At 38.5% G+C, this 27,259-nt stretch overlaps 1 protein-coding gene across 5 annotated transcripts in view; it reads left to right on the top strand.

Moving 5' to 3' along the window:
• Positions 1-27,259, top strand: part of STAC (SH3 and cysteine rich domain) — a 151,387-nt gene that overhangs the window by 27,682 nt on the left and 96,446 nt on the right. For 3 of the 5 annotated variants that reach the window (XM_044754895.2, XM_070492712.1, XM_044754896.2), the window contains exon 2: positions 26,023-26,217. The exons of the other annotated variants lie outside the window; for them this stretch is intronic. In XM_044754895.2, coding sequence (XP_044610830.1) covers positions 26,023-26,217 — 195 coding nt within the window. The remainder of the gene's footprint in view (positions 1-26,022; positions 26,218-27,259) is intronic. 5 annotated transcript variants of the gene reach the window in all.

Genomic DNA, 27,259 nt, shown 5'->3' with positions numbered 1-27,259 from the left:
ATTCTCCTGGCCAGTGATTGGTTTAGGAATCACAACCTCACAAGATAGGTTAGTTCTGGCCAACGAGAGGAGGGAAGTCTGATGGCGAGCTTCTGGGAAAGGTTTTCTAGGCTGGTAAGAACAGACATAAGGGAAGATGCCATCACTCTTCTGCTGAAGAATATTTGCAAACAAGCAGCCATTTTAGACTATGAGGGAAGCCAGCTTTAAGGCTGGGATGAGGAAGTCAAAGTAAGGTGACAGAAAGAACGAATCCTTTGTGACATCATTCTGCTGTTGAATTAGCCATCCCTAGTAGTCCCTCTGCATTATGACAGCTTGTTTTATGAGGCAGTATGCTTATGGTTTAAGCCAGCTTGAGTCTGGGTTTCCTGACACTCACAACTGTAGTATCTACAATGATTGTATGTATGTGGTGTGTGCGTGTGTGAGTCTTAAACTGTGGCACCCTCTTCAGAGCACAGTGAATCAGTGCAAAATGTGATTCTCTTACATCACATACTGTAGTTGGAAATATTGATGATGATGATGATGGTGATAATGATAATGATAGCAACAGCAGGAATGTAGAGAGGAGCTACCTCTGTCTAGGGAATGATGTCAAAGTCATTAGCATAAAATTTGCAAAATCCATTGCCACGGATTTTACTGAATGGCATCTAGAAGGATATAAATATAGATTTGACATATTTCCTGTGGTCTTTCAGAGTCAGTGCTCCTTGGTGTGAAAATCCAGAGTAAGTGTGTCAAGACAGACTTTAGAGAATCTCTTAATGATTTGGTGTTAAGATCTTGGTTGAATGCCTCTTTGTAATCCAAATCAGGGGAGCAGGGTGGTCTAAACCAGAATTTAGTTGGATTATGCATATTTAAGGTTGTAAGGATTCATGCTCATGCTCCATTAGCATTGGGCCAATTGTGTTGATTTTCCCAATATAAAATGCATTCTAAGAGCTGTATTTTGATTTTTTTGTTTCTGTATTTTCCATAAACATGCATCCCCAGCAGTCTGGATGAGTGAACTGAGTGGTCTTTGACCCAGGAAGCCAAGCGAACTCTTGGGGAATCTTGTCCATCAAAGGTTTAGTTGGCTTATAGTGCTGAAAGCAACTCATGTGCTTCTGCACAATGACTGTGACTTGAAAGGTATCTTATATCCACTCAACCCATTCATGTGCATTTGGAGGAAGAAAAAGAGAAGGCAAATCATGCATTAAATTATCAAGATAAAATACTCCAGGTAAATGGTTCCATAAAGCCAAACAGAATGAATGTTCAACTGGCAGAATATGAAGAAATCTGTCAGCCTTACATTTATATTTTATATAACTCCAATAAACAGATGAGGTAAAACTAGGGCATTTTGCAAAATTTGAGAGATTTGTTAATTTCCATCGAATCACATTGCTTGGGATAGATTAGCAGTAAGTCTCTAAAAAGAATGGAATTTTTCTTTTCAAGGTTTATGGAAATGAGAATTGAAGCTAAAGATCATGTGGGGTGGTTTATTTTTAGAGAAAGTGATTTGCTGAGGGTATTTGTCATTCATTCAGGAGGACAGCTAGCCGTGAGCCATGGCAGGCATCAGTAGTTATCATCCAGCTTTTGGAAGAAAGAGAAAATAATCTTTCCATTCTTGAAAAGCATTAAAAAGGAATGTTATCAAGTACAAAGGCAGGCAAGACAGGCAGTGAGGGAATGAGAAAAATTAAGCCATTTTCTGTATATATGCGTGCATGAACTATAGATGCAGGTTTACTAGTGTGTGTTTTTCAGTGCATGGGTGTCAAGATATGTGTTCAGTGGGTTATGTGTGTCTGTATTGTATGCTTCCGTGAATGTAAGTAATAATAGCTAATATTTAGTGTGTTGATACCGTGTCCCAGAATCTGTGCTAAGAGCTTTATGGGGATTATCTCTTTGAGTTATCTCAACAGCCTACATTTTCCGTTCATGAAGTGGTTAACAGAGCTATTAAGAATCAAAACCAGGATTCACACCCAGGCAGCTTGACCATTTTGGACAATCATCTCCCTAGAGCCTTTCGCCACTGATTACATGATCATGCTGCTGAACTACCATGCTTATATGTGTGTTCGTATATTTTTTGTTTGTTTTGGATAAAATCTTGAAGGGGAGCAGTTGTCTCTATTGTCTGCATTAAAATAGAACCAGTACATATCTCAGGCTGAGACAATGAACCAACCAACCAAACACACCCATCTTCTTTGTAACATATTAATGAGTTCACCAGCAAACTGAGATTGAAAAGCTAAAATCTCAGGGTGCTCTTTGTAATTCCTGATTGATCTTTGTCTCCATCTTCAAACATATCTCATAACCCACATGGTTCACTCTGGGGCCTCGCCAGCTGTCCTCAGGCTTATAAAGAACATTTGGTGTGATGTTTGGGACTATAAGCTTAGGGAATTTGGACTCTGTTGACACCACATCTTCAGATGGAGCTAATAGTCATCTCAGAATTAATCCATCAAAAACAATTGGCCAATATCTGCTCCCCTACCCCCATTAGACTTGCTTCTTCCTGCTGTTCATCATCTCTGTAAATAGCTGCTTCTCCAATGGCAACTGCTCAGGCCAAAAACCTTAAACCTTGAACTCATCCTTGCTACTCTCTTTTCCTCACACCCCACGTCCAACCCACTAAGAAATCCTGTCAATTCTATTTCAAAATATGTCCAGAACACGCCACTTCTTACCGTTTCCACTGCCATGGAAATGGCTTAAGTCACCATCTGTCTGTACAAATGCTGGTCTCCACACATAAGCAAGTGAAATCCTTTCTTAATATACAAGTCACTCACGGTCAAGCAATGATTTTCCGTAGCTCTGAGAGTAAATCCAAAATCCTTACCAAGGCCTCTCTAGGATCCATCCTCCTTATATTTATGCTTTGCCTCCTCCTCTCCCCCTCTCAATCTGTTCCACTCATTGATGCTCAAGTTCCTTGGCATCCCTCAAATGAAAGAAAGTAGTCCCATCTCGGGTTGGGAGAATGACCAGGGTCAAAGGGTGCTAGTGGGAGTCTCTAAAATAGCTCTTAAAGAAGTATCCAGGAAAGACAGGGACTATCTTGCCAGCGAAGTTGCACCCCATCATCGGAAGTGAAACCATGGCAGCTAAGCCCTGGAGACAGTGTTTCTCCAGGATGAGGTCTTTGAGGGGCAGTGATCAGAGGTCCCCATATCTCCATTAGGCCAAGGGGTGTGGACTTTGCAGGCAGCACACAAGCATGGATTTGGCAGTCTTGAGATACCTGGACTCGATTCCTGACTCCACGACTTACTGTCAGCATGATTGTGGGCAGACCCATCTCTGAGTCTCTCTCTCTGAGTCTCAGTCTCCTCGTATTTCAAAATTTTGCAGTGATTTACTTTCCTTCAAAAATATTTTTAGGTCGTCAAAATCTGCATGTACCCATGGGACTATAGCATATATCTGCTGTGCCAGTTAAAGATATCAGCTGGATAAGTTAAAGATAATTTTGGCTAAAAGTGACAAAAAAAAAAACCCCTAACTTACAATAATTTAAACAAGGATGGGTTTGTTTTTCTCACATAGCAAGAAGTCTAGAGATAGGAAGTTGCTGGCCTCAGCTCAGCTACTCAGCAAAGGCATCAGGATCTTCCTTTTCTCTGCTCTGCCACCTTGGCCTGGTGGCTTATGTCCTCTTGCGTGTTGTCTTGGGATGGCAAGAGGCTGCTGTAGCTTTAGGCATCATGTCTGTGTTTAAGACAAGAAGGAAAGAAAGAAAGTCAGGACTACTGAGTCATCCTTCTTTTATCAGGAAAGCAGCCCTCTGGAGAAATCTACAGTGGATATACATTTCATTGGGCGATACTGTGTCATATGGCCATTTCCAGCTGTAAGGAAAGCTGGACACACTGCTGTCCCAAGCAAAATGGAGATTCTGTAAGAAAAGTAGAAATAAGGACTGAAAGTTGGGTACACAGGTAACAGAGTCCGCCATGGGGCAGGGGAGTGACAGAGTCCTGCAGGGAGAAAAAGGCTGTGAACCGCCTTGAGAGAGATACAAAGTTGATTGAGACCTAGTCTAATCTACAAGGAATTTATAAACTTGGATTGGGGAGACACACAAAAAAGAGAGATAGTAATAATATGATGCAAATTGACGGAAGAATTGAACTTGGGGCACAAGCATTACGTTGTGGTAGACCCAAGGAGCAATTAGTTCTGATTGGAATGATGGAGGCATCTTCATTGATCCAGGCAGCAATTATTTATTGAGCACTTCCTGTGTACCAGACGTTTCAACACTAATTGCCAAGGTCTCCCTGGTGAACAGACAGAAGACCTGCCTGCCCTCATAGAGTTCCTATTTTAAGAGGAACATAGTCAAGAAACAATTAAGCAAACCAAAAAATAAAGTAAATTCCAATTGTGACAAATCCTGACATAGCAGATGGCTTTCTGAAAGGATGAGAGTGTTCCTAGGCAGAGGAACAGCATAAACAAAGGCTCAGAGGCAGGAACATACACCCTGCAAGTCCATCATGGCTGAAATACAGAGTGTGAAGATGTAGGTGCATGATCAGATTGGGCTGGCTGCAAATGTCTGGCTTGGTCAGATGAGCAGGACCGATTCCTGCTTTTCACCTCTTTGACTGTCAGTATCATCATTTATAAATTGGAGTGATAATCCCTCATAGAGTTGTAGGGTGGGTTTAATGGGAGAGTACAGGTGAAGAGTCTGCGACACAGCAACTGCTCCATTAATGAAATCTGTTTTCAAGCAACAGCGCTCTGTTCATTGTTCCTCTTCCTTTGGAAACTGCTAAATTAGCCCTCCCCTCTGAAGACACCCTTTTCTCAGTTGATAGAATATTTCCCATTATATATCAGGATATAACACTGAACAATAAATGGAGAAAATGAACCCACTTGCTGATTAAGAGTCATTTGACTTATTTCATTTAGCATAATACCCTCAAGGTCCATCCAGGTTGTTGCAAATGGCAAGATTTCATCTTTTTTGTGGCTGAGTAGTATTCCATTATGTGTATATACCACATCTTATGTATCCATTCATCCATTGATGGGCACTTAGGTTGTTTCCACATCTTGGCTATTGTGAATAATACTGCAATGAACATAGGGGTGCAAATATCTTTTTGACTTAGTGTTTTCGTGTTCTTTGGATAAATAACTGGAAGTGGAATAGCTGGATCGTATGGTAGTTCTATTCTTAATTTTTTGAGGAATCATCATACTGTTTTACATAGTGGCTGCACCAGTTTACATTCCCATCAGCAGTATATGAGAGTTCCCTTTTCTCCACATCCTTTCCAACACTTGTTATTTCTTATCATGTTAATTATAGCAATTCTGACGGGCATGAGGTGATATCTCATTGTAGTTTTGATTTGCATTTCCCTAATAATTAGTGATGCACACCTGAAATTTATATAATGTTACAAACCAGTGTTACCTCAATAAAAAAATTTGTTTAAAAAAAGAGTCATTTGAACTAATTCATTCATTTATTCTTTCATTCAACCTCTCTCAGCACCTATAATATTCCACTCATTACTCTAGAAAGACTCTAGACAAACACTGTCTGATAAAAATGTAATACAAGGCACATATGGAATTTTAAGTTTTCTAGTTGCCACAGTAATAAAAGTAAAAAGAGGCCGTGATATTAATTTCAATAATATATTTTATTTAACCCAATTTTTCCAAAATATTATCACTGTGATATGTAATCAATATAAAAAATTATTGCTGAGATATTTTGCAATTTTTTTGCACCAAGTCTTGCAAATCAGTTGTGTATTTCACCTTGTAGCACATCTCAGTTCAGACCAGCCACTTTCTAAGTGCTCCACAGCCACATGTGGCAAATGGCTCCATATTGGGCAGTACAGCTCTACACACTGGACAAACAGGAGTGAACAAAACAGACAAAACTCTGCTCTCAAGCACTTTGCATTCTAGCGAGAACAATCAAACATGCCTCTCTGGATTTTTTATTAATTGGGGTGCAGAATTTATACCTGGCTTTTGGTATGGAGACGCTAAAGCTATATGGCAAAAAACATTTTCATTATCTCCTACTATTTCTAGGAGAGCAACCAGCTCAAGTTTAATTAAAATTCTAAGTATTGGTTTACCATTTCACTATTAGACATTTATAGTTCTATTGCACAGAGACATCCCCAGCCTCTTGCCAGAACCCTTCCAGTCCACACCAGACATAAGCCACACTAACCTTCTCCATTTTGATTTGCTAGTTGTATTGATCAGTTGTGTAACTGCTGTAACCAACAATCCCCAAATCTCAGTGATTTATCATCACAAATGTTTATTTCTCACTCATGTCACACATCAGCATCAAGCACTTGTCAGAAATTCTTATTTTAATGTTGTAAAATTCAATATTTTTCTTTATGGTTTATGACTATTGGGTCTGTTTAAGAATTTTTTTGCTACCCAAGGTGCCAAGATATTCTTCTACGTTTTCACTTGTTAGTTTTATTCTTTTACATTTAGGTTTTTAATTCAGCTGTAAATGTGTGTGTGACACAAGGAGAGGAAGGAATCCAATTTGTCTGTCCTTGTATAGTTATACCATTTCCCTGACAAGCTACTCTTATACTTACACAGTTCTACACTCACCCACACATGTGTTTGAGGGTTGTATGTTTAATTTGATTCCTTTGATCTATATAGTTCTCCATAAATATCACGTAACTTTTCATTCCTATGGCTTTGTAGTATATCTTAAAATCTGGTTGGGATATCACCATCTTTACTCTTCTTTTTAATAGTGTCTTCGTTCTTTATTCTGGTCTTTTATCCTGTAGGGTATTTGTTATATTCAGGTATTAATTTGTTCAAAATATCCTGTTGGAATTACTTTGAAGTTTTACAGTAGTTTAGAGAAAATTAACTTAGTAAAAAATGTTACAGCATGCCATCCATAAACATGGTATATCTTTCTCTTTCTTCAGGTCTTTTATATGTCCTTTAATAAAACTTTAATAAAATTGCCTACACAAGTGGATCCTTGCTGCTATTCAACTCTTCTCTTGAGTTCTTTGTATGAACTCATATTTTTTATATTCGGCATCTCTTCATCTTTAGTTGGTTCTCTGTGACAGCTTGCTTATGTCTGTAGCATCCTTCTTAACATTGTCCCTTAATGCTTTAAGATATTTATTATGCCTGTGTTAAATTCAGATTCTGTTCTGGTTCATTAATTTTCTTCTTCTTGTCTTGTTATTTTTCCCTGTGAGCTAATATTATGCTTAGAATGTTTGCCGCCTTGCCCGGTGATTTGTGCCTGATGGGAAGCAAAAGCCCAAAATATAGAGCGTATCCCTAGTGAGTTTTGGGGGTGAAGAATGCACTGCAGAGCAGACAGCCTCCAGTGTTGTTATCTGAGTTCAACCTCTCCCTGAATTCCACCCTCCTCCTCCCAACCCTGTAACCCTGCTCTTCAGGAAACTTCCCTGTGCCTCCACATTGGGCACTTCTTTTATACTAAGAGCAGCCGTCCAGACTACATATAGAGGTGAAGCCAGGGGGAACTTTGGGGAAAGTCTTTGTCCTGCCCATGATATATTTGTCCCTCATGCTACCAGGCATCCAGAGATTCCCTGATGTTACCCACGGCCCCAGCTTGCCCTAAGCTGACATTGCTGCTTAAATGCTCTCCATGGACAAGAGGGTGGGGGCAATGAGTTTCCTAAAGCCATGTAGGAGAGGAAAAGAACCAACAAAAAGTGTTTCCCTCTGTGTCCCATGGTGCTCAACTCTCTTCTAAGTTTAAGCTGTTTTTTCCAATACAGTGAACACAAAGACCTACTGATATCCCTATTTTCCTGTGTTGTGGGAGCCTTGCACCTCCTTCCTGTGTATGTGGCGTATCCAGGGATGGGTTCAGGTGAATCAGTTAGCAGAGTCCACGTTTAGTCTTCATTCGGTCAGGAAGAGTATACTTCATGCACACACAAAGACACACTCTGATACACATATACACTCACACACACATATGTAAAACTTTCTATTGTTTGCTTTACTGTTTACAGCTAGCCTTTTCAGAACAATGTAAATAATAGTCTACTTGTTCCTAGAACAAACCCTATTTGACCATAGAATATAATTCTTTCAATGTATAGATTTATTTGATTTCCTACTATTGTATTTAAAACGTTTTCCTCTGTATTCGAAGTGAAATTTGTTTATAGAATGTGGATGTTTGTACACTTTTGGGTACATCCTCTTCATCGAGTTCTAGCAGTGGTATTTATATTAGGTTGAAAAAAAAAGAATGAATTGGGAAGTCGTGCATTTGTATCTATGCTATGAAATAGCTTATAAAGGATAGAATTTATGTGTTCCTTAAATTTGGGGGGAACTTGCCCATAAAACATTGGGTCCAGCTACCTTTTTGTAGATAATTACTGAGAAATCATTTCCAGTATTTTCTGTGGTAATTGAGCTAATCAGCTATTTACTATTTCTAACTTCATCTTGGCAATTTATATCTTCTTAGAAAGTTATCTTTTTAAACCAGATTTTCAAGTCTAGTAGTAAATGATCTGAAATCTCTTGAATCTGTGATTATACTTCCTTTCTCATTCTATATTTTGTGTATTTAGTGGAGATATTCCTTTCTTCTTGATTAGCCTAAGCAAAATTTTTCTATTTTAAAATTTTTTCAGTAAATTAGTTCTTGAATTGATCTATTCTTTGATTTTCCTTTAATTTCTGCTTTTGTCTATTAAACATGTCTCCTGATTTCCTCATACTTGTTTTCTTCTTCTTTTTATTATAACATTTTTAGTTACATTCTTAGTTCACTAGTTTTCATTCTTTCACTTATAACAATGAAAACTTTTATGGCTTTGGAATCAGTCCTGAATGCAACTGTGATTATATCTCTTAAATTTTTGTAATTATTATTCTCATCATTGTTTTCTGAGTACCCTAAAACAGAACAGGTGTGTGTGCACGTGCAAACTAAAGAGAAGGTGGGGTTAATTGCCAATTGGCTAGGTGTTTTTATGTGGTTGTGTGCCTTTGGCTGTTAAGTTTTTGTCCTGTAGCTATGTATTCATAGTATATGGCCTGTCTAATCATCTGTTTTGAGGAACTCACTGAGGATTCCCTGTGATTTCTTATAAGGTAATTTTTGACGGGTGTTTCATACACCCTTGAAAAGAAAGTGTGTTTACTGAAGTGTAAAGAGCTTAATACTCTCAACTAAATCAACGTTATAAATTCAACTGTTCATGTATTTTACACTTTCTTTTACAATGTTAGATTTATCATGGATTATAGGAAATCGGTTAAAGTAGTTCCACTACTGATTCATTTCTTTCTATTTCTTTCCACAGTTTAAAAGTTTTATATCTTCTAACGCCATGTTATTTGGTGCATAGCAGCTCACAGCTATTTCACCTTCATTATGGATTGCACCATTCACCACTAACTTCCCTTAATTTAAATTATGCTCTATGTAATATTAATCCTACAATGCCCTCTCCTTTGCCAGCATTTGTCATCCTCTTTGCTCGTTCTCTAATTTAATATCCAGAAGTTGTTTTAGTTTAGTGGGGCTCCTCTGAACTACATTTTAAATTTATTTAATGGGGAACATAACCATTAACATTCACTGTCATCTGTTTGATTTTTCTTCTGTCATTTATTTTCTATTTCTGGAGGTTTTCATGCTCTTTGCTAATTTCTTTTCTTTTCTTTAAACTATTCTTTGCTATATGAACTTTTTTTCTTATAAGTTGGATACAATCCAATTTTTAAAATATACTAATGACTCCTTTTAAAATTTTACTAACGCTTATTACAACCATGTGCTTCTAATTATTAATATTGAGAATGGAATAGCACATCAGTGTCCTCTTGTATCCTAAATAAGGACAATAATAATAATAGGATATACTTGATAGGGTGGATTGGAGGATTAAAAAGGAGCATACATGTAAAGTTTTACAAACAGTAGGGGACACATAGTAAGGATTCAAATGTCAACTGTAACTAATATCATTGTTGTTGTTTTCCTTGCTACTTTTCCTCCATATAAAATGAGGAAATTAACAAAACCCGACCTCTTCCATTCCCCCATCCCCCACCCACCAAGCCTCCACTGCTTGTGTTTTGTTACTACAAGTCATGGTATTTTTATTACTGTTAAAACACTTCTAAGTTGTGTGTCATCTGTTTCATTAAGGATTGATAACAGGTGAATTTTCTTTGTGAACTGTTATACCAGTCATTTTAACTTAACCGTGTTTAAATTATTTCCAGCACAAGTCCTTTTATACCTCATGTTTTCCATATTTTCTAATCTTTTGTTTTTTCTGTTCATGAATAGTAATTGTCCAGGTTAAGAATACTTGGGCCATAGCTTTGTCTTACAGTGTTTCACATTCTAGAAGAGAAATTTAAATTGAGTCTGAGGTTTCTTTCTCCATGGATGACCCATTTCCTGCCTGTAAACTTGGATGTCCTTCTTCACTTTTGACACCTTAACGTTCTGACAGGATACTTTAACATGCTGGCAGGAGAAAGGATGTCTTTTTTCACTAGGCTGACCCGACACATGGTAATTCCTTCATTGACAGATTTGGGTCTTCTTTCCCCATTTAGCCAGGGAGCTCTCTCTTATCTTTGAACAATGCTTCTGCTCTAGTCGTTCTGAAGTCGTCTTCAGGATTCAAAGATTTCTTTATATCTTCTGTAGTGATTTTCAACTTATTGAATCTTTACTTCACATTCCATAGGAGTTTCTCAAACATACCCACCACACCGCTCCACCTTTCTCCAGAGCTACTCTTTCTGGCTTTCTCCTCCCTATTGTTTTAAGTCTTATTGTGGTATTACTGGTTGCTACAAACTCTTTTCTTAACTCTTCCGGATACCTCCCTTTCTACTTTAGTTTGATCCTCTCAGCTTTCATATCTTGTTTTGCAGAGAATATGTTTCTTCCAACTTGTTGTAAGCATAGAGAGATATAAAATTTACTTTTCATTAAATAGTAAGGATTTTCATAATTATGTTCTTCCTTTACTACCTAAGTGTTAAAATATTGACTCATTTTATGTTTTAGAAGTTTTCACAGGCACCATATTATTGGTTTATGTTTTATGTTCTTTTGTTTCTAAATGAAAAGAGTTTTTGAAGATCTGGAATTTGTGACTAAATATAATGAGAAAGTCTCCTATGATCACTTTAGTGTTCACACGGATGTTGTTAGAGCCCTTGTATTGTATCTTCAGCTAGAAGGGAGGTCAATGTGAAGATAGAGCATTAACTGAGTGATACAACAGGCTTAGGGATCACATAGAATAAGTAAATAGTAAGTCCTCAATAAATTTTGGCCATTACTAGCAGCAGGAGCATTGTTGATAAATTTGACTCCACAAAAATTTTTAATTCATCCACTGCAAACATATTCAGTGAATAAAGTCAAAGATGAATGACAAGCTGAGAAAAATATTTGCCATAAAAATGGCAAAGTTTTTATAAACCTATAAAACATTTGCATGGCAGTTAAAAAAATCTATAACCAACTAAAAAAAGGTTAAACTTTGAGCAGTTTCTGCCCATATAAGCTGCATAAATTGGCTTATAAACATATAAAATGAAATTTAGCCCTACTGATAATTAAGAAAGTTTTTAAAAATTGTGTACCATTTTTTACTTATGAAATTGTAAAATATTTTAAAAATTAATTATGACAACTATGGCCAAGATGTGGAGGAAAAGACACTCTCTTATACCAACCAATGGGACTGTGAATTTAAAAATACATATTTGGCCAAGCAAATCCACTTCTAGCACTATAGCTCTTCGATAACTTTGCCTGCGCATGCAAAGATGTATGTACAAAATATTCATTCCAATATTGTGTGTAATAGAAAATACACTAGTGAGGGTAAGGCTGTGCTGCTATAACAAAGAAGCCCAACAAATATTCAGTGGCTCAAAAAATATAGACATTTATTTCTCTCTTGCATAGGTTTCAAGGTAAACTGTTTAGGTTAGCAGGCAGCTCTACTCCTTGTGGTCATTCAAGGATGCATTTCCTTCCAAGATATTGCTCTGCCATCACCTGGAGCTCTCCCATATTCTTCACGATTGAAGCAGGATCAGCACCACATCCATATGCAGCTGGTGTGAAAGAGAAAGAGAGAATGGAGCAGGCGTGCACATAGCCTTCAGGCCTGGTTTCAGAGGTGATACATATAATTTCATTATATTCCATTAGGAATAATACAGTCCCTTTTCTGTATTTATCTGCCAAAAGCTTTGGGAAATGTAAGCTAACCTTATACCCAGGAAGAAAATGAAAATGGATTTTGGTGAACAAATGCAGGTCACTACCTCAAGAAAATACCAGAAACAATCAAATGTCCATAAAAAGAGAAAAAATTCATTAACCTCGTACCTCCATTCAGTGGAAGACTGCAATTAAAGAATGAGTTAAATCTCCCATTCTGGTAGATATGTATAATAGAAAGATCCCAAAATCTATTGTGAAATGGAAAAGCAAGATATCAGAAAATGTGCATAATATATTCACATTTGTGTTTTTTAAATGAGGATATACACTTATATCCAGGTATGTGCCCAGAACATTTCTGGAAGAAGAAGCTATTAATGGAGGTTTAACTCTGACTTGAACTAGGGGTCTGATGTGAGAGAAAACTTATTTTTCAGTAAGTTCCCTTTTTGTATTTTGTGATTCTTCTTTTTTTACCACATGTATATATCATTATTAATAGTATTGTAAAATGTAAATGTATAAATATGAATAAGTTCTTCCCTTGCTTAATACTCTTCAGCAATCGTCTGTTGCTATGAGATAGTGTCCAGGCTTACTGACACATTTTGCAAGCTCTTTTCCTTTCAGGTCCCTGTCTACTCTCTTATGCCTTGAACTTGAAGCTCTCTACCAGTGCTGTTCCTTAGTTTCCTTCCTTTGCTCATAAATAGTCTCTCAGCCTAAAATACTCCTCCAAAAACATTGGCACCTTGTATTTTACTTTATTCCTTTTTTTTTCTCACAAGACTGAGTTTAGTGCCATAAAATTAATATCATGAATCTGTCCATGTATCTCCTCAAGTGAGATGAGATCTTGAGGACAAAGGTCTGGTGCCCTTCCTCATCCCTAACAGAATGGATGACGAATAGCAGACAGTCAGTGAATATTTGTTGAACTGAAAAGATCCTCTCACCCAGGAAATTTATAAAACAGTTATTAATTGATTACACGATTCCTCTCTTAAATAGCTGCTCCACTTCTCAATTTTTTTCCAGTTTTTCTCTTTTGTTTTGTGTGTTTTCTCCCAACTAATTTCTGTCCCCTCCTCTAGTGTAGTTTAAAGGACACTACTTTAGAGTCCAAGCATGCACATATCAATCAGCGAACAATGAAACATGTTTTAATAAATAAGGGGGTGCATCAGTATGAACTCGTGATTTTTAATAGTTATACAGATAGATTGATATAAAAATAAATACAGATACATGGATATGAGTGTATGAGTACTCATTAAAATATTTCCTAGTTCTGCCCACTGAGAGAGCCTGAAGTCAATGACATCCCAGTAGCAATGAGCACATCTAGTACCCAGATAACAGTTTGTGAGCACTATTCCAAAATGGAACTATCCAGGGCTCCTTGGAGAAAGGGCTGGCTGCAAGACTGGAACAGGATAAATGCAAGATAGGCCTGGAGAATCCTGTAGTCTTAGAAAGTAAGGAGGTGTTCAAAAATAATTGGAGCACATCAAAAAGGACAAAGATGCCAACCTAAAGGAGCCCCCAATGACCAAACCTGAGACAATTTGAGCAACAAAATAAATAATGATAATAGTAAATTGTAACTAATAAAATAAAGCAAATATCCATCAGTACATACTAATAGAAATGAACAATTGAATGAATAAATAAATCAGTGGAGGAGAATTCTACAGTAGAATGCTAATTAATCAAAATAGAAGGATTAATGGAAATAGAACATTACCATTAGGCAAACACGAAGTAATAAATTTTGCAGGCAAGAATCATCAATGAAGTTTGAAACTAGAGGACAAATGTATGATGAGAAACAGGATATTTGCACAGTCTCAAAGTATGTCCCCTACATGAAACTCATTCATTACAATGAGAAAAACTTGGGGCCCAGCCCCATGGCCAAGTGATTAAGTTCGAGCGCTCCGCTTCGGCGGCCCAGGGTTTCGCTGGTTCAAATCCTGGGCTTGGACATGGCACTGCTCATCAGGCCATGTTGAGGCAACGTCCCACATGCCACAACTAGAAGGACCTACAACTAGAATGTACAACTATATATTGGGGGGATTTGGGGAGAAAAAGCAGAAGGAAAAAAAGAGAAAAACAGCACTTGAAGTGGAGCAACCTGGCAAATATCACCTTAACCCAGGGATCAAAGTTAATATCACCAGTAATGGGGCATATTGACAAGAGGTACCTCCTAATATGCCGCACTGAGAAGAACACATAACTTTTGTCCTGTTATTACCAAAAATGTATAACCTCAATCTAATAATGAGATACATCAGATAAACCCAAATTGAAGGACATTCTACAAAATACTAATAGTTTTCAAAAGGGTCAAGGTTATGAAAGACAAAAAAAGGCTGAGGATCTGATATAGATTGAAATGACTAAGGAAACACAACTAAATGCGATATGGAATCCTGGGCTGGATCCTGGAGAAAAAAAGACATTATGAGGACAACTGACAACATTCTAATAAGGTCTGTAGATTCGTTAATAGTTTTATATCAGTGTTAATTTCCTGGTTGTAACCAATATACTATGGTTATGTAAGATTTAACATTAGGAAAAAGTGAGTGAAGGTATGTGGGGACTCTACTATTTTGCAAGTTTTCTGTATGACTAAAATTATTTTCAAATAAAAAGTTGAAAAAAATATGTCTTGCAATTTATCACTGGGTTGTCTTTCATAGATTAGCAATCCAGAGCCCTGCTGAATTGAGAAGTTCAGAGTAATTCTCCAACACCTATTAATGTTTAAAATCAATAGTTTTTTTTTCTGATTTGGTGTAATCTAACTCTAGGGTTTTTTCTTAATTATCTGGAAGAAGCAAAGTCTTCAATGTTCATTTGCCAAAGGAAACTGCCCTTATCTTATCGTTACCTAGATAAATTGTTAAAGCTGGAGAAAGCAGCAGATGAGGCTTTAGACATAGTTGGGATTCTACTTGCTGCTCTGATTCTCCAAGCTGCCTTTAAAGCTGCAAGCTGTGGAATCAAAAACCATTTACAAGGTGCCTGTAAATCTAACATGCAGCTTTAGAGGTTTTTCTGCAGTGGTTTGAAAATGAAAAGTCAAGAATCACACACAGTATGTGAAATACACGAAGGATTCAGCATATAAATTTACTTAATCTATTAGATACTTTTTTCAAGACATAAGTAAGTTTTTCTTGAGTAAATAGTATTTTATATTAATAGCAGAATCAGGCTGTGGGAAAGGTCTCCAGATGTGGACTCAGTAGCTTGGGTTCGAGTTCTGATCCTGCCACTTTACACAGTAATATATACACTATACACTATAATCTATATGAAATAAATCTTACATAATGATGAAGACACCAGTTTATGGAGTGGGCTGAAACTCGCAGGGTGCCCTCAGCTATCAGCTTTATTTTTCTCCCCTCACACTCTTCTAACATAATTGGTTGGAATTCTGTTCATTGCCTCTTGACAACATTTTGGGCAGATGTCATGACTTTTGTTGTTGGTCATAAAAGTCTCACTTTAAAGTATTAAAAGTTCAGTTCACCTAAAGCAGAATGTAAGTCTGATAGTTAATTCACTGCTGGTCATCTCATCTGCACCACCAACCTCTTCCTTGTCTCCAGCCACAAACACTCCAGCTAAGGCCTACCCCCTGGCTTGAGAACCTGCGTTGGGAAAATGAGCTGTGGTCAACTATGTCAGTCAGCCTCCACCTTGCTTTTCCTCTCCACCTTTCACACTCACTCTCCCACTTCTGACTCAATAGGGAATTTTACAAACAAAAGCTCTAAGAGACCTCGATCATGTCCCACTTGGATAGGTGATGAGTAGAGCTGAACCTCCTTTATGCTCTGAGGGATAATGTGACTATATTGAGAAGTCTATGAGCCTATGAAACAACTTAGCCTTCCTCCACATCCCAATGAGCATCATCTGGCATGATTTCCTGCCTGTACAGCCTTGCAGCTCCTCTCCCAACCAGCAAAACTACAGGTCTCTGTTCTGCACAGCCTTCAGTTGCCTGCTACAACATTTCCTCTGGCCAGCCTTGGAATATGTGCCTGAGAATCCCAAGGAGGCATTTACAAGCCTCATCTTGTCTACTCAAGGTGTCCTTAGGCTGCCTGGCATGCTGTTACTGCTCAAGAATATGTAGGATAGGGAAAATTTTGTGGAATTCTCTGAAGAATGCTGCATTGAGCAGTTTTTCTGGTGGTTAAGTGTACCTGAGCTTTAGAATCAGTCACACCTGGATTTATTCTTTCAGTATTTATTGAGTGCCTATTCTGTGCTAGGCTTTGTTTGAAGTTCTGAGATACAGAAGTTAATAGAACAGTGAAAATTCACTGCTCTTATGGAGGCTACATTCTAGTTTGGGAGCGAATCCACAAGCAAATTAGTATATAACATGATACAAAATCAGAAATCAATATCATATACCTTCTGATATAATATACCAAGAAGGTCACAGTATCACTCTTGTGATATTTCTGCCAAAAATGTATAACTTGAATCTAATTATGAAAGCACATCAGACAAGCCCAGGTTGAAGGTTGTTCTACAAGACAATTATTCTCTACTCTTTAAAATAAAAATGTCACAAAGACAAAAAAAAAATCTGAGACACTATTCCAAATTAAAAGAAACAAAAATAAATGAAAACTAAAAACAATGCATAATCCAAGATTAGATGCTAAAGCAGATTTTTTAATACTATGGAGGAAATTATTAGTATAATTTTCAAAATTTGAATATGAGTTGTATATTAGATAATAATATTGTGTCACTGTTAATTTATTGTATTGTAATTATGTAACAAAATATCTTTGTTCCTGGGGGATACACACTGAAGTATTTATAGATAAAGGGTCATGATATCTACAAGTTATTCCCAAATAGTTCAGTAATGATAACAATAATAACAATGACAACAACAATCACAAGAATATCAATATCTTAAAGAGAATAATGAAAGGCAAATATTGCAAAATGTTAATAGTTGGCAAATCTGAGTGAAGGACATCATCAGCATTCATGGAACTATTCTTGCCAATTTTATGTGAGTTTAAAAGTTTTCAAAATAAAAAGCTTAAAAGGATAAAATAAAATAGTAATAAGTGCTCTGAAGAGGGTAGTGGAGATAGAGCATGGAGGTCAGGGAAAGTCTCTTGTGAAATGATATTTATGTAGAGACCTGATGGAAGTGAGAAGTTAGCAAACTATGAAAAGGAAACAGCATTATAAGAAGACAGAGCAGGAGCAAAGGCCCTTACATGACAGTGTTCCTGGTGGTTGTGGAACAGCAAGGAGGCCAGAGGGACTGGAGCAGAGCAAATGATGAAGGATAGTGGTAAGAATGGTCAGAGTTCAGATCACGTAGGGCCTTAGAAGCCATTGAAAGAATGTTAGATATATTATAAGTGTGATGAGAAACTATTGTAAGGTTCTAAGCAGAATAGTAAAATGGCCTGACTTTCATCTTAAATAAGCACTTTTGTCCACATTGTTGTAAGTAGAGTATAATGGAGCAAGAAAATTGGATATAATTGATATATTTGTCAGAGAGACCTTGAGGAAGCAGTTGTCTAGGTGAGACGGGATGTCAGATTGGACTGGGATGATGGGAGTGGGTGGATCCTGCATGTATTTTGAAAGTCTTTTGACTAATCTATTGGCTAATGAGCTGGATGAAATATGAGGGAGAAATTGGAGCCAAGGATAATTCCAAGGTTTAAGACCTGATAAAATGGATAAAATGATATGTCATTTACTGACTTGGAGTTTGGAAAATGAGGAAACAAGCTGGAAGACTGCTCCCTGGGGCCCCTCAAGGGCACACAGGCTGTCAGTTGGGGAGTCTTTTTCTATACGAATCCAACTCTTCCATGTGACCTGCCAAGGTCTCACCATAAACCTAGGGTCTCAGTGCCATCTCCATAGAATACATAAGAGGGAACCAGAGCAGGAGACAAGTCCAAGATGGCAGTGTAGGAAGACCCTGAACTCACCTCCTCCCACAAACACACCAAATGTACACCTGCACATAGAGCAGTTCCTCCTGAAGAAGAACTGAGGGCTGATTGAACAGCTTCTGCACAACAATTGATAGAGGGACAACATAGACACAGGTAGGAGAGACAGACATGGTATCAATGAGAACACAACCCACGATGCAGCAGCCTGCAGCAGGGAAGGCTATCACTGAGGGGCGTGCACGCAGGTTTACCTGCCTTAGGGCACAGCAAAAACACAGCAGTTTAAAGGGCACCTAGACTATACAGAAAGGAAATCCATTTACTAACTCTAGAGTATCTGCCAAACAGGCAGGAAACTACTGGAACTATATACAGGGTTGGAGGCACCAGCAAGCACCAGTTTTTGCATTCCCCCTCCACCTTGATAATGAGGCAGGAGCACAGTTAAGATGCTCTAGCCAGACTGCTAAAGCTACCCTAATTGGCCCAGGCCCCTGGCCCACACCTACTCTAGCTGTTACCCAAAGGCAGTGCCAGCATGGCACACCCTGGGGCCCTGAACTGTACCTGCCCCAGCTCCAGCCATCCCACCAGGGTGGCCCCAATGCAGCACAACCTGAGACTTCCCCAGCCCACACCAGCTCCAGCTGGCCTCCCAAAGCCACTTGGCACACATAGTCTAAACAGGGGTGCTCCTACCAAAGGACATTCCTTCAAGACCAGGAGAGGTAGCTGTTTTGCTTAATTCATAGAAACAAACACAGAAAGAAAATGAAGAGACAAACAAAATAAAGAAACAGAAGAATATGTTGCAAACAAAAGAATAAGATAAAGCCCCAGAGAAAAACCCCTAATGAAATGGAGATAAGTAATTTCTCTGATAAAGAGTTCAAAGTAATAGTCATAAAGATGCTCATCAAACTCAAGATAAAATGGAAGAACACAGCAAGAACTTCAAAAAAGAGTTATAAAATATAAGAAAGAACCAATCAGAGCTGAAGAATATAATAACTGAAATGAAAAATACATGAGAGGGAATCAACAGCAGATTAAATGACAGAGGACAAATCAGGGATCTGGAAGACAAAATAGTGCAAATCACCCAATCAGAACAGTAAAAAGAAAAAAGAATTTTAAAAAATGAGGATAGTTTAAGGGACCTCTGGGACAACATCACGTATACTAGCGTTAACATTACAGAGTTCCAGAAGGACAGGAGAGAGAAAAAGGGGAAGAAAACTTATTTGAAGAAATAAAGGTTGAAAACTTCCCTAACCTGAAGAAGGAAACAGACATCTAGGTCTAGGAATAACAGAGAGTCCCAAATAAGATGAACCCAAAGAGATCCACACAAAGACATTTTATAATTAAAATGACAAAAGTTAAAGATAAAGAGAGAATCCTAAAGACAGCAGGAGAAGCACAAGTCACATACAAGAGAACTACCATAAGACTATCAGCGATTTTTTGGCAGAAACTTTGCAAGCCAGAAGGAAGTGATATGATATATTTAAGTTGCTGAAAGGAAAAAAACTTACAACCAAGTATACTCTGCCTGGCAAGGTTATCATTCAGAATTGAAGGAGAGATAAACAGTTTCCCAGGCAAGTAAAAACTAAAGGAGTACATCATCACTAAATTGGCCCTACAAAAAATGTTAAAGGGTCTTCTTTAAGCAAAAAAGAAAAGGTCATAACTAGAATAAGAAAATATATGAAAGAAAAAAATCTCACTGGTAAAAGCAAATATTTAATAAAGTCAATGGATCAGCCACTTAAAAAGCTAGTATGAAGATAAAAAGACAGGTGGTAAAATCAACTCTAACTACAATAAGTAGTTAAGGGATACACAAAATAAAAAGATGTAGAATATGACATCAAAAACATAAAACATGAGTGGGGAGTAAAAATGTTGTGCTTTTAGAATACATTTGAACTTAAGCTATTATCACCTTAAAATAGACTACTATATATATATATATAGATCAATATATATGACCCTCATGGTAACTGCAAACCAAAAATATACAGTAGATACACAAAAAATAAGGAGAAAGGAACCCAAACATAACACTAAAGAAAATTGCCAAACCAAGACCCATGTACATGCTACCTACAAGAGATTCACTTCAAATCTAAAGACACGCACAGACTGAAAGTGAAAGGATGAAGAAAGATATTGCATGCAAATGGAAATGAAAAGAAACTTGGGGTTGTGATACTAATGTCAGACAAAATAGACTTTAAAACAAAGACTATAACAAAAAGAAAGGGCATTACATAATGATAAAGGGGTCAACCCAAGAAGAGGATATGAAATTTGTAAATGTTTATACACCCAACATAGGAGCACCTAAATATATAAAGCAAATATTAACAGACATAAAAGGAGCAATTTATAGTAATATAACAATAGTAGGAGCCTTTAATTCCCCATGTACATCAATGGATGGAGCATCCAGAAAAAAAAGCAATAAGGAAACATTGGCTTTAAATGACACATTAGACCAAATGAACTCAATAGCTATTTCCAGAACATTACATCTAAAAACTGCAGAATACCCTTTCTTTTAAAGTGCACATGGAACATTCTCCAGGATAGATCACATGTTAGGCAACAAAACAAGTCTCAATAAACTTAAGAAGATTGAAATCACATTGAGCATCTTTTCTGACCACAACGGTATAAAACTAGAAATCAACTACAAGAAGAAACTGGAAAAAAACGCAAACATATGAAGACTAAACAACATGTTATAAACAACCAATGAGTCAATGAAGAAATCCAAGAGGAAGTCAAAAAGTACCTTGAGACAAATGAAAATGGAAACAGAACATTCCAAAATCTATGGGACTCAGCAAGAGCAGTTCTAAGGGAAGTTCATAGCAATACAGGCCTACCTCAAGAAACAAGAAAAATCTCAAATAAACAATCTAACTTTACACCTCAAAGAACTAGAAAAAGAAGAACAAACCAAGCCCAAATTTAGTAGAAGAAAGGAAATAATAAAGATCAGAGTGAAAATAAATAACAGAAACTAAAAAAAACAATAGAAAAGATCAATGAAACTAAAACCTGGTTCTTTGAAAAGATAAGTAAAATAATAATAAATTAAATAAATAAATAAATAAATAATTAAAAAATAAATAAAATAAACCTTTAGCTAGACTCATCAAGAAAAAAAGAGAAAGGGCCCAAATAAATAAAATCAGAAATGAAAAAGGAGAAGTTACAACTGACACCACAGAAATACAAAGGATCATAAGAGACTACTACAATTATACACCAACAAATTGGGAAACTTCATAGAAATGGATAAATTCCTAGAAACACACAAAATTCCAAGACTGAATCATGAAGAAATAGAAAACCTTAATAGATTTATTACAAGTAATGAAATTGAATCAGTAATTTAAAAACTCTCAAAAAACAAAAGTCCAGGCTTCACAAGTGAATTGTACCAAACATTTAAAGAAGAATTAATACCTATATTTCTCAATTTATTCCAAAAAACCAAAGAGGAAGGAACACTTCCAAACTCATTTTATGAGGTAAGCATTACCCTGATACCAATACCAGACAAAGACATCACACACAAAAAATTTACAGGCCAATATTCCTGATGAACACAGATGGAAAAATCCTTAACAACGCTGCCTAACTCCTGGAAGATAATCCTTCAAGAATGGGTTACAAAGGGAGAAACTAGAAGCTATAACACAGAGGAAAAGGGTCAGAGTTGTTACGGTCTTGAGAGGAGGGAGGAACACAAGAGACATTTTCAAAGGAAAGGAGATTGGTTTTGGTTACTGGCAAAAAATGGGGTTCAAGATTCAAGATGGGAGGGCCAGTCCTGGTTGCCTAGTGGTTAAGTTAAGCACACTCTACTTTGGAAGCCCAGGTTAGGTTCCTGGGCATGGACCTACACCACTCTGTTAGCAGCCATGCTGTGCTGACAGCCCACATACTAAAAAATAGAGGAAGACTGGCATGGACGTTAGCTCAGGGTGAATCTTCCTTAGCAGAAAAAAAAAAAGATTAGAGACAGGAAAATTCAGAGTCTTCTGCCAGAAGATTGTTTAGGGCCAAAGACTAAAAGAATGATCCTTCTTTAATTTTTTCACCACTAACTGTAGAGAATTCAAATGCATAAGGCAGGTAATCATTCATTCAGTCACTTAGTCAACATAGAATGCTTAGCCCATGCCAGTACTATACATGTATGTTGGAGATACAAAGATGAAAAGAACAGTCCTTGACCTCAGTGTAAAAAATAAAAATATGCGGAATATTAATTGTAGTGATGTACTGCTACAGATTATGGCAGGATGATGATAAAACACCTGGAAGCCTGGAATATTGAACTCTATGTGGAGAAGTCAGAGTGGGGCGTGGGAAGCAATATTGGAGCTCAGTGTTAGATAATGAGCAGAAGGTCTCCAGGAAATAATGTGAGGAAGGACATTGCAGGCAAAACAGCATAGACAAGCCAGTCTACCCAGGTTTCCATTTCTTACCTAGTGGAACACATGGCCAGGCATATTTGTCATGGACACGTTAGAAACACTACAGAAATCTCAGTGCAGCTCTTTCTGATTGGAATTGATGGCTCTAGGAGCACAACCTTTCACCTCAGCAAGCTTTTATTGAGCATTGTGCTAGTTTGCCAGGGCCATCATAATAGAATACTACAGACTGAGTGGCTCACACAGCAGAGATTTATTTTCTCAGAGGTCTGGAGACTAGAAGTCCAAGATCAACGTGTTGGTTTCTCCTGAGGCCTCTCTCCTTGGGTTACAGATGGCCACCTTCTCACTGTGTCCTCAGGTGGCCTTTTCTCTGGTGCAGGCATTCTTGGTGTCTCTTTGTGTATCCAAATTTCCTCTTCTTGTAAAGACACCAGTCAGACTGGATCAGGGCCCACCCTAAAGGCCTCATTTGAACTTATTAACCTACTTCAAGGCCCTATCTCCAAATACAGTTGCATTCTGAGGTATTGGGGGTTAGGGCTTCAATATATGAATTCAACATATGAATTCAATATATGAATATGAATTCAATATATGAATGTTAATACCTCCCATAGTGGTGGTATTAACATATGAAGCCTAGCATTCTACTTAAGTGTAAATACTTTTGTTCCTTGGTCCATCACTTAATCAATAGAACCATTTAATATATGAATCAGAATCAAGAAAGGTCCACACTTTAAACTCATCATTTGCCCTTGAAACCATTTTCCCACCTTTTAGACAGCCATTATTTTTTCCTTTTCCCTGTTTTTCATTGGCCTTCCTAGGGCCCAGCCCTCTTTGTTCATGGGAAGGAAAAACAATAATGTGGTCCCTGGGGCTGTATCTTTCCTCCCAAGCTGTCCCAACGGCAACAGCAGCAGCAACACGCAGAAAGGGGACTGGCCACTGCTGGACGTGCTGAGGAACAGTGATCACGGCATCAGACAGCCCAGTGTGACTTCCATTTGATGGGCCAGATGGTTCAGAGCCAGTACGCTCAGTTCCAGTCTCTGTGCCTCCTGGTCAGCACGCCCTCTCTCTGACAGGATTCCCAGGCTGAGGATCATACTCTGAAATGTGCCATATAATCCATTATGAGCCAGGTGCTGACTCCCCAAGCCTGCTCTTCATTCTCCCCGACAAAGAACCCCCTCACCAAAACATTAGCGTGCAAAATAGACTTTACAGAAAATTTGAGGAGAAGAAAGAGGAGGTTTACAATGCACACCCTATTCAGTAGCTCTCTTACTCAAAAATCCATTACTACCCCCAAATTGCTTCCTCTCTGCCTTTTCCCAGGTAGCCCCCTTATGGCAGCCTGCCCCGCCCTCCACTCAACTCTGTTATACACTGTAGTGCAGCTCCGTCCCTCAACCTGTAAACCTCACTCTTCTCAGTACTCCCCAGAACAAAGTGCTGCATTTTTATCATCATCGTCATCATCATTATTATTATTATTAATTATTGAGTTTGGTCCTTGAAGTAGTATCTTCCCCCCATCAGGTGGCTTCTTCGAATATTTCTTCTGAGCACATGTAGTACCCTTTCCCAAGAGGAATCTTGACCCCTCTCTGAAGGTGATACAGTTGCCCCCGTATTGCTGTACTGACATCTACACACAGGGGAAGGATAAAATCAATGCTGCCCAGCTCCATGCTAACCAGAAACATGAGTGGTATGGTGGGATTTCGAGATGTCAAGATTGCGGAGTGGCCCCTGAGAGCCAGGACTGTGCCAGGGACTTTAGATGTTTTATCTCATTTAATCCTCACCACAAACCTACAAGGGAAGTGTTTTTGTCCCCTTTTTATAGATGGGAAGTTGGGGCTCAGAGATGTTAAGTAACTTTCCTGTGCTCACACTACTGGACACCAGCAAAGCTGGGAAGGGCAGCAAAGTCAGTCTGACCGCAAAGCCTTGAGCCCTCCACTGTGTCTCACCCTCGGGTTGGAAAGGCTCCTGTCCCTGTACATATGAGGATCCTTAAAATCTTTCCTCCCCATTAAGCATCTCATCTTTTGTGGACCTTGAGCGTGTCACTTCACATTGTTTGTCCCATTTTCTTCAACTGTAAAATGGAGATATTTCCCCCCTGCACTCACAGGGCTGTTTCATGGAAAGATATATTAAATAAAAATTGTGAGTGTGTATTGTTGTACTGAAAAAGTGGACTATTGTCATCTTGGTGCTTGCCGTTGAACAAGATCTAACCAAGGTCACCACTCTGGGCTTAAATAGTATAGGTAAGGACGGTTTTTAGGACAAGACAAAAATCCCACAACATCTAGGACTTTCAGAGAGGAAGATGATGGTGCCTGAGGAAATTGGTGATCTTGAATTTCTCCAGTGAAGAAGAATAGGTGAGAAGTAGCCAGGACTTGCGTGGTAGTCCATTCTTCCTGTTCCAGCAACTGTGAACTTGGGAGCTACACAGAAACTTCTTTAGAGAAAATATGGCAGCCAGCCTTAGAGCATAGAGAGAGCACCTTGCTGATTTGTCCTTCCCAGACGTCTCTCTGATGTTACTCTCCTCCTTCTAATGCACCCAAGTCCTACCCCAATTTGATCCTCTTTATTACACTGCTCTCATCAAGGCTACCTCTGCCTTATAGAAAAGTCTGCAGTGGTCTCTGTAGATTACCATACTGTCCTCCGCTCTTTCTACTTGGCGGCCATCATTAGCTGGAACACCCACCCACACACGCCCATACACGCTTCCTTAATTGCTGCTGTTTCCCACTCTTGGCTGACATACCCAGGTTACCAGGCAGGCCAGGGTTTTCAGTAAGGGTTTACTGGACAACCAGTATGTTTGAAGCCCTATGATAAGCACCACCTAAATCCTGGGGGACCTCAGAACACTTGCTCCTGCTTGCGTTTCTAAGTCTCCCATCTGGCTGTATTTCTTGCTGTTCATTCAGTCAGTCCATCAGTCTGTTGGGCAGTCACTTAACAAATGTGTAGAAGTTTAAAGCTTGGACTCTGAAGTCAAACTGGTACTTGGTTCTAATCCTGACTCTACCACATTTTCTGGGTATATTTACGCACATTACTTCACTTTTCTCTGCCTTCACCTCCTTATCCATAAAATAGAGAGAGTAATAGTACCTACCTCATAGAGTTAGCATGAAGATCGAAATAACTCATGTAAACCCATTAGGATGGAGTCTGGTGTATAATAAGAGTTCAATAACTGTTTGCTAGCATAATTAATATCATTACTATGTGCCAGGCACTGTGCAACATCTTGGAAGTGGTCTCATGTTCTGGAGGAGAACCGAGAGCAGAAGGCAAGAAGGACAGTGACCCATCTCCATGCTGCACAGTGAGGTCACACGGGAGAGAAGGTGCCGATCTGCCTGCAGGGAAGGCCAAGCAAGACGCCAGAGACAAGTTCAGCAGTAAAGGAGAATCAGGCATTTTCCAGGTAGACTGAATGCCCCTTCCAGGCAGAACAAAGGCACTGAAGGCTTTCACATCATTGAACATCTTTGGGCTGCTCTTAGCATATTTGTGTGCCTGGGGTGAAGGAGGGGTGACTAGAGATAATGCTGGGAGGTGGATGGCCCCGTCTGTCAGGAAGGGTCTTCTATCCCACAGTAAGGAGCCTGGATATAACCTAGAAGCAACAGGGGCCATTGAATCTCTTAGTTGAATTATATGTTTCAAAGATGACTCATCCTTCAAGATTTGAAAGAATGTCTCAGACTATTCCAACTCCCATTGATCGCTCCTTTTCTGACATATTAGAGTAGGCAGTGATCAAAACACTCTACTTATCACTTGATAATATAAATATAGGGTCTTATGTCACCCTCGGATGGTTTTAAACATTTCTACTGGTCTCCAGAATTAGACCTTAGACTTCCTATAAGTGGAGACTGTTCAGAGTCTTTTGTATTCCCTCACTGTGCTGAATTGCCAGAGCTGGAAGGGAACTTGGCAGGCACTGAGCTCATCCTCTCCTTTTATTGATAGAACCCAAGCCAAGGAGCTTGAGGGACCTACCCAAGCCACACAGCACGTTGGTGGTCCAGCATGCAATTGATCGTACACAATAACTGTGGCTTTACTGATACACTCATTAACAACTGGTTTTTGAAGCTGGTTGTGACAGAGCCAGGTGGATGTAAGAAGACAATTTCTGACTTTGAAGTCACCATTTAAATTAAAGCAAATCAGGACCTGGAATATATTGTGCTTGCCTTAAAGGGAATCTGTGGTTGGGTGAAAGTGTGGGTGAAAGTTAATACTCATCATGAGCATTACATTTCTGCAGACCCCATTACTCACTCTGCCTGTACAGCCCTGGTTAAAATGTTAGGGGCTAGTGTGGGAAGAGCTCTGACAAACCACAGCATCAGCCGAAATTGGAATAGTTGAAGTGAATCTGCATGGCTGATGGAGAGTGAAGGGAGCTGGGTTTCAGAGGCAATGCACAGGGGCTGCCACGCCACAGCATGACAAAT

The sequence above is a fragment of the Equus asinus genome, chromosome 21, assembly GCF_041296235.1.
Source record: "Equus asinus isolate D_3611 breed Donkey chromosome 21, EquAss-T2T_v2, whole genome shotgun sequence".
NCBI lineage: Eukaryota > Metazoa > Chordata > Mammalia > Perissodactyla > Equidae > Equus > Equus asinus.
This window is presented reverse-complemented; position numbering and strand designations above follow the sequence as displayed.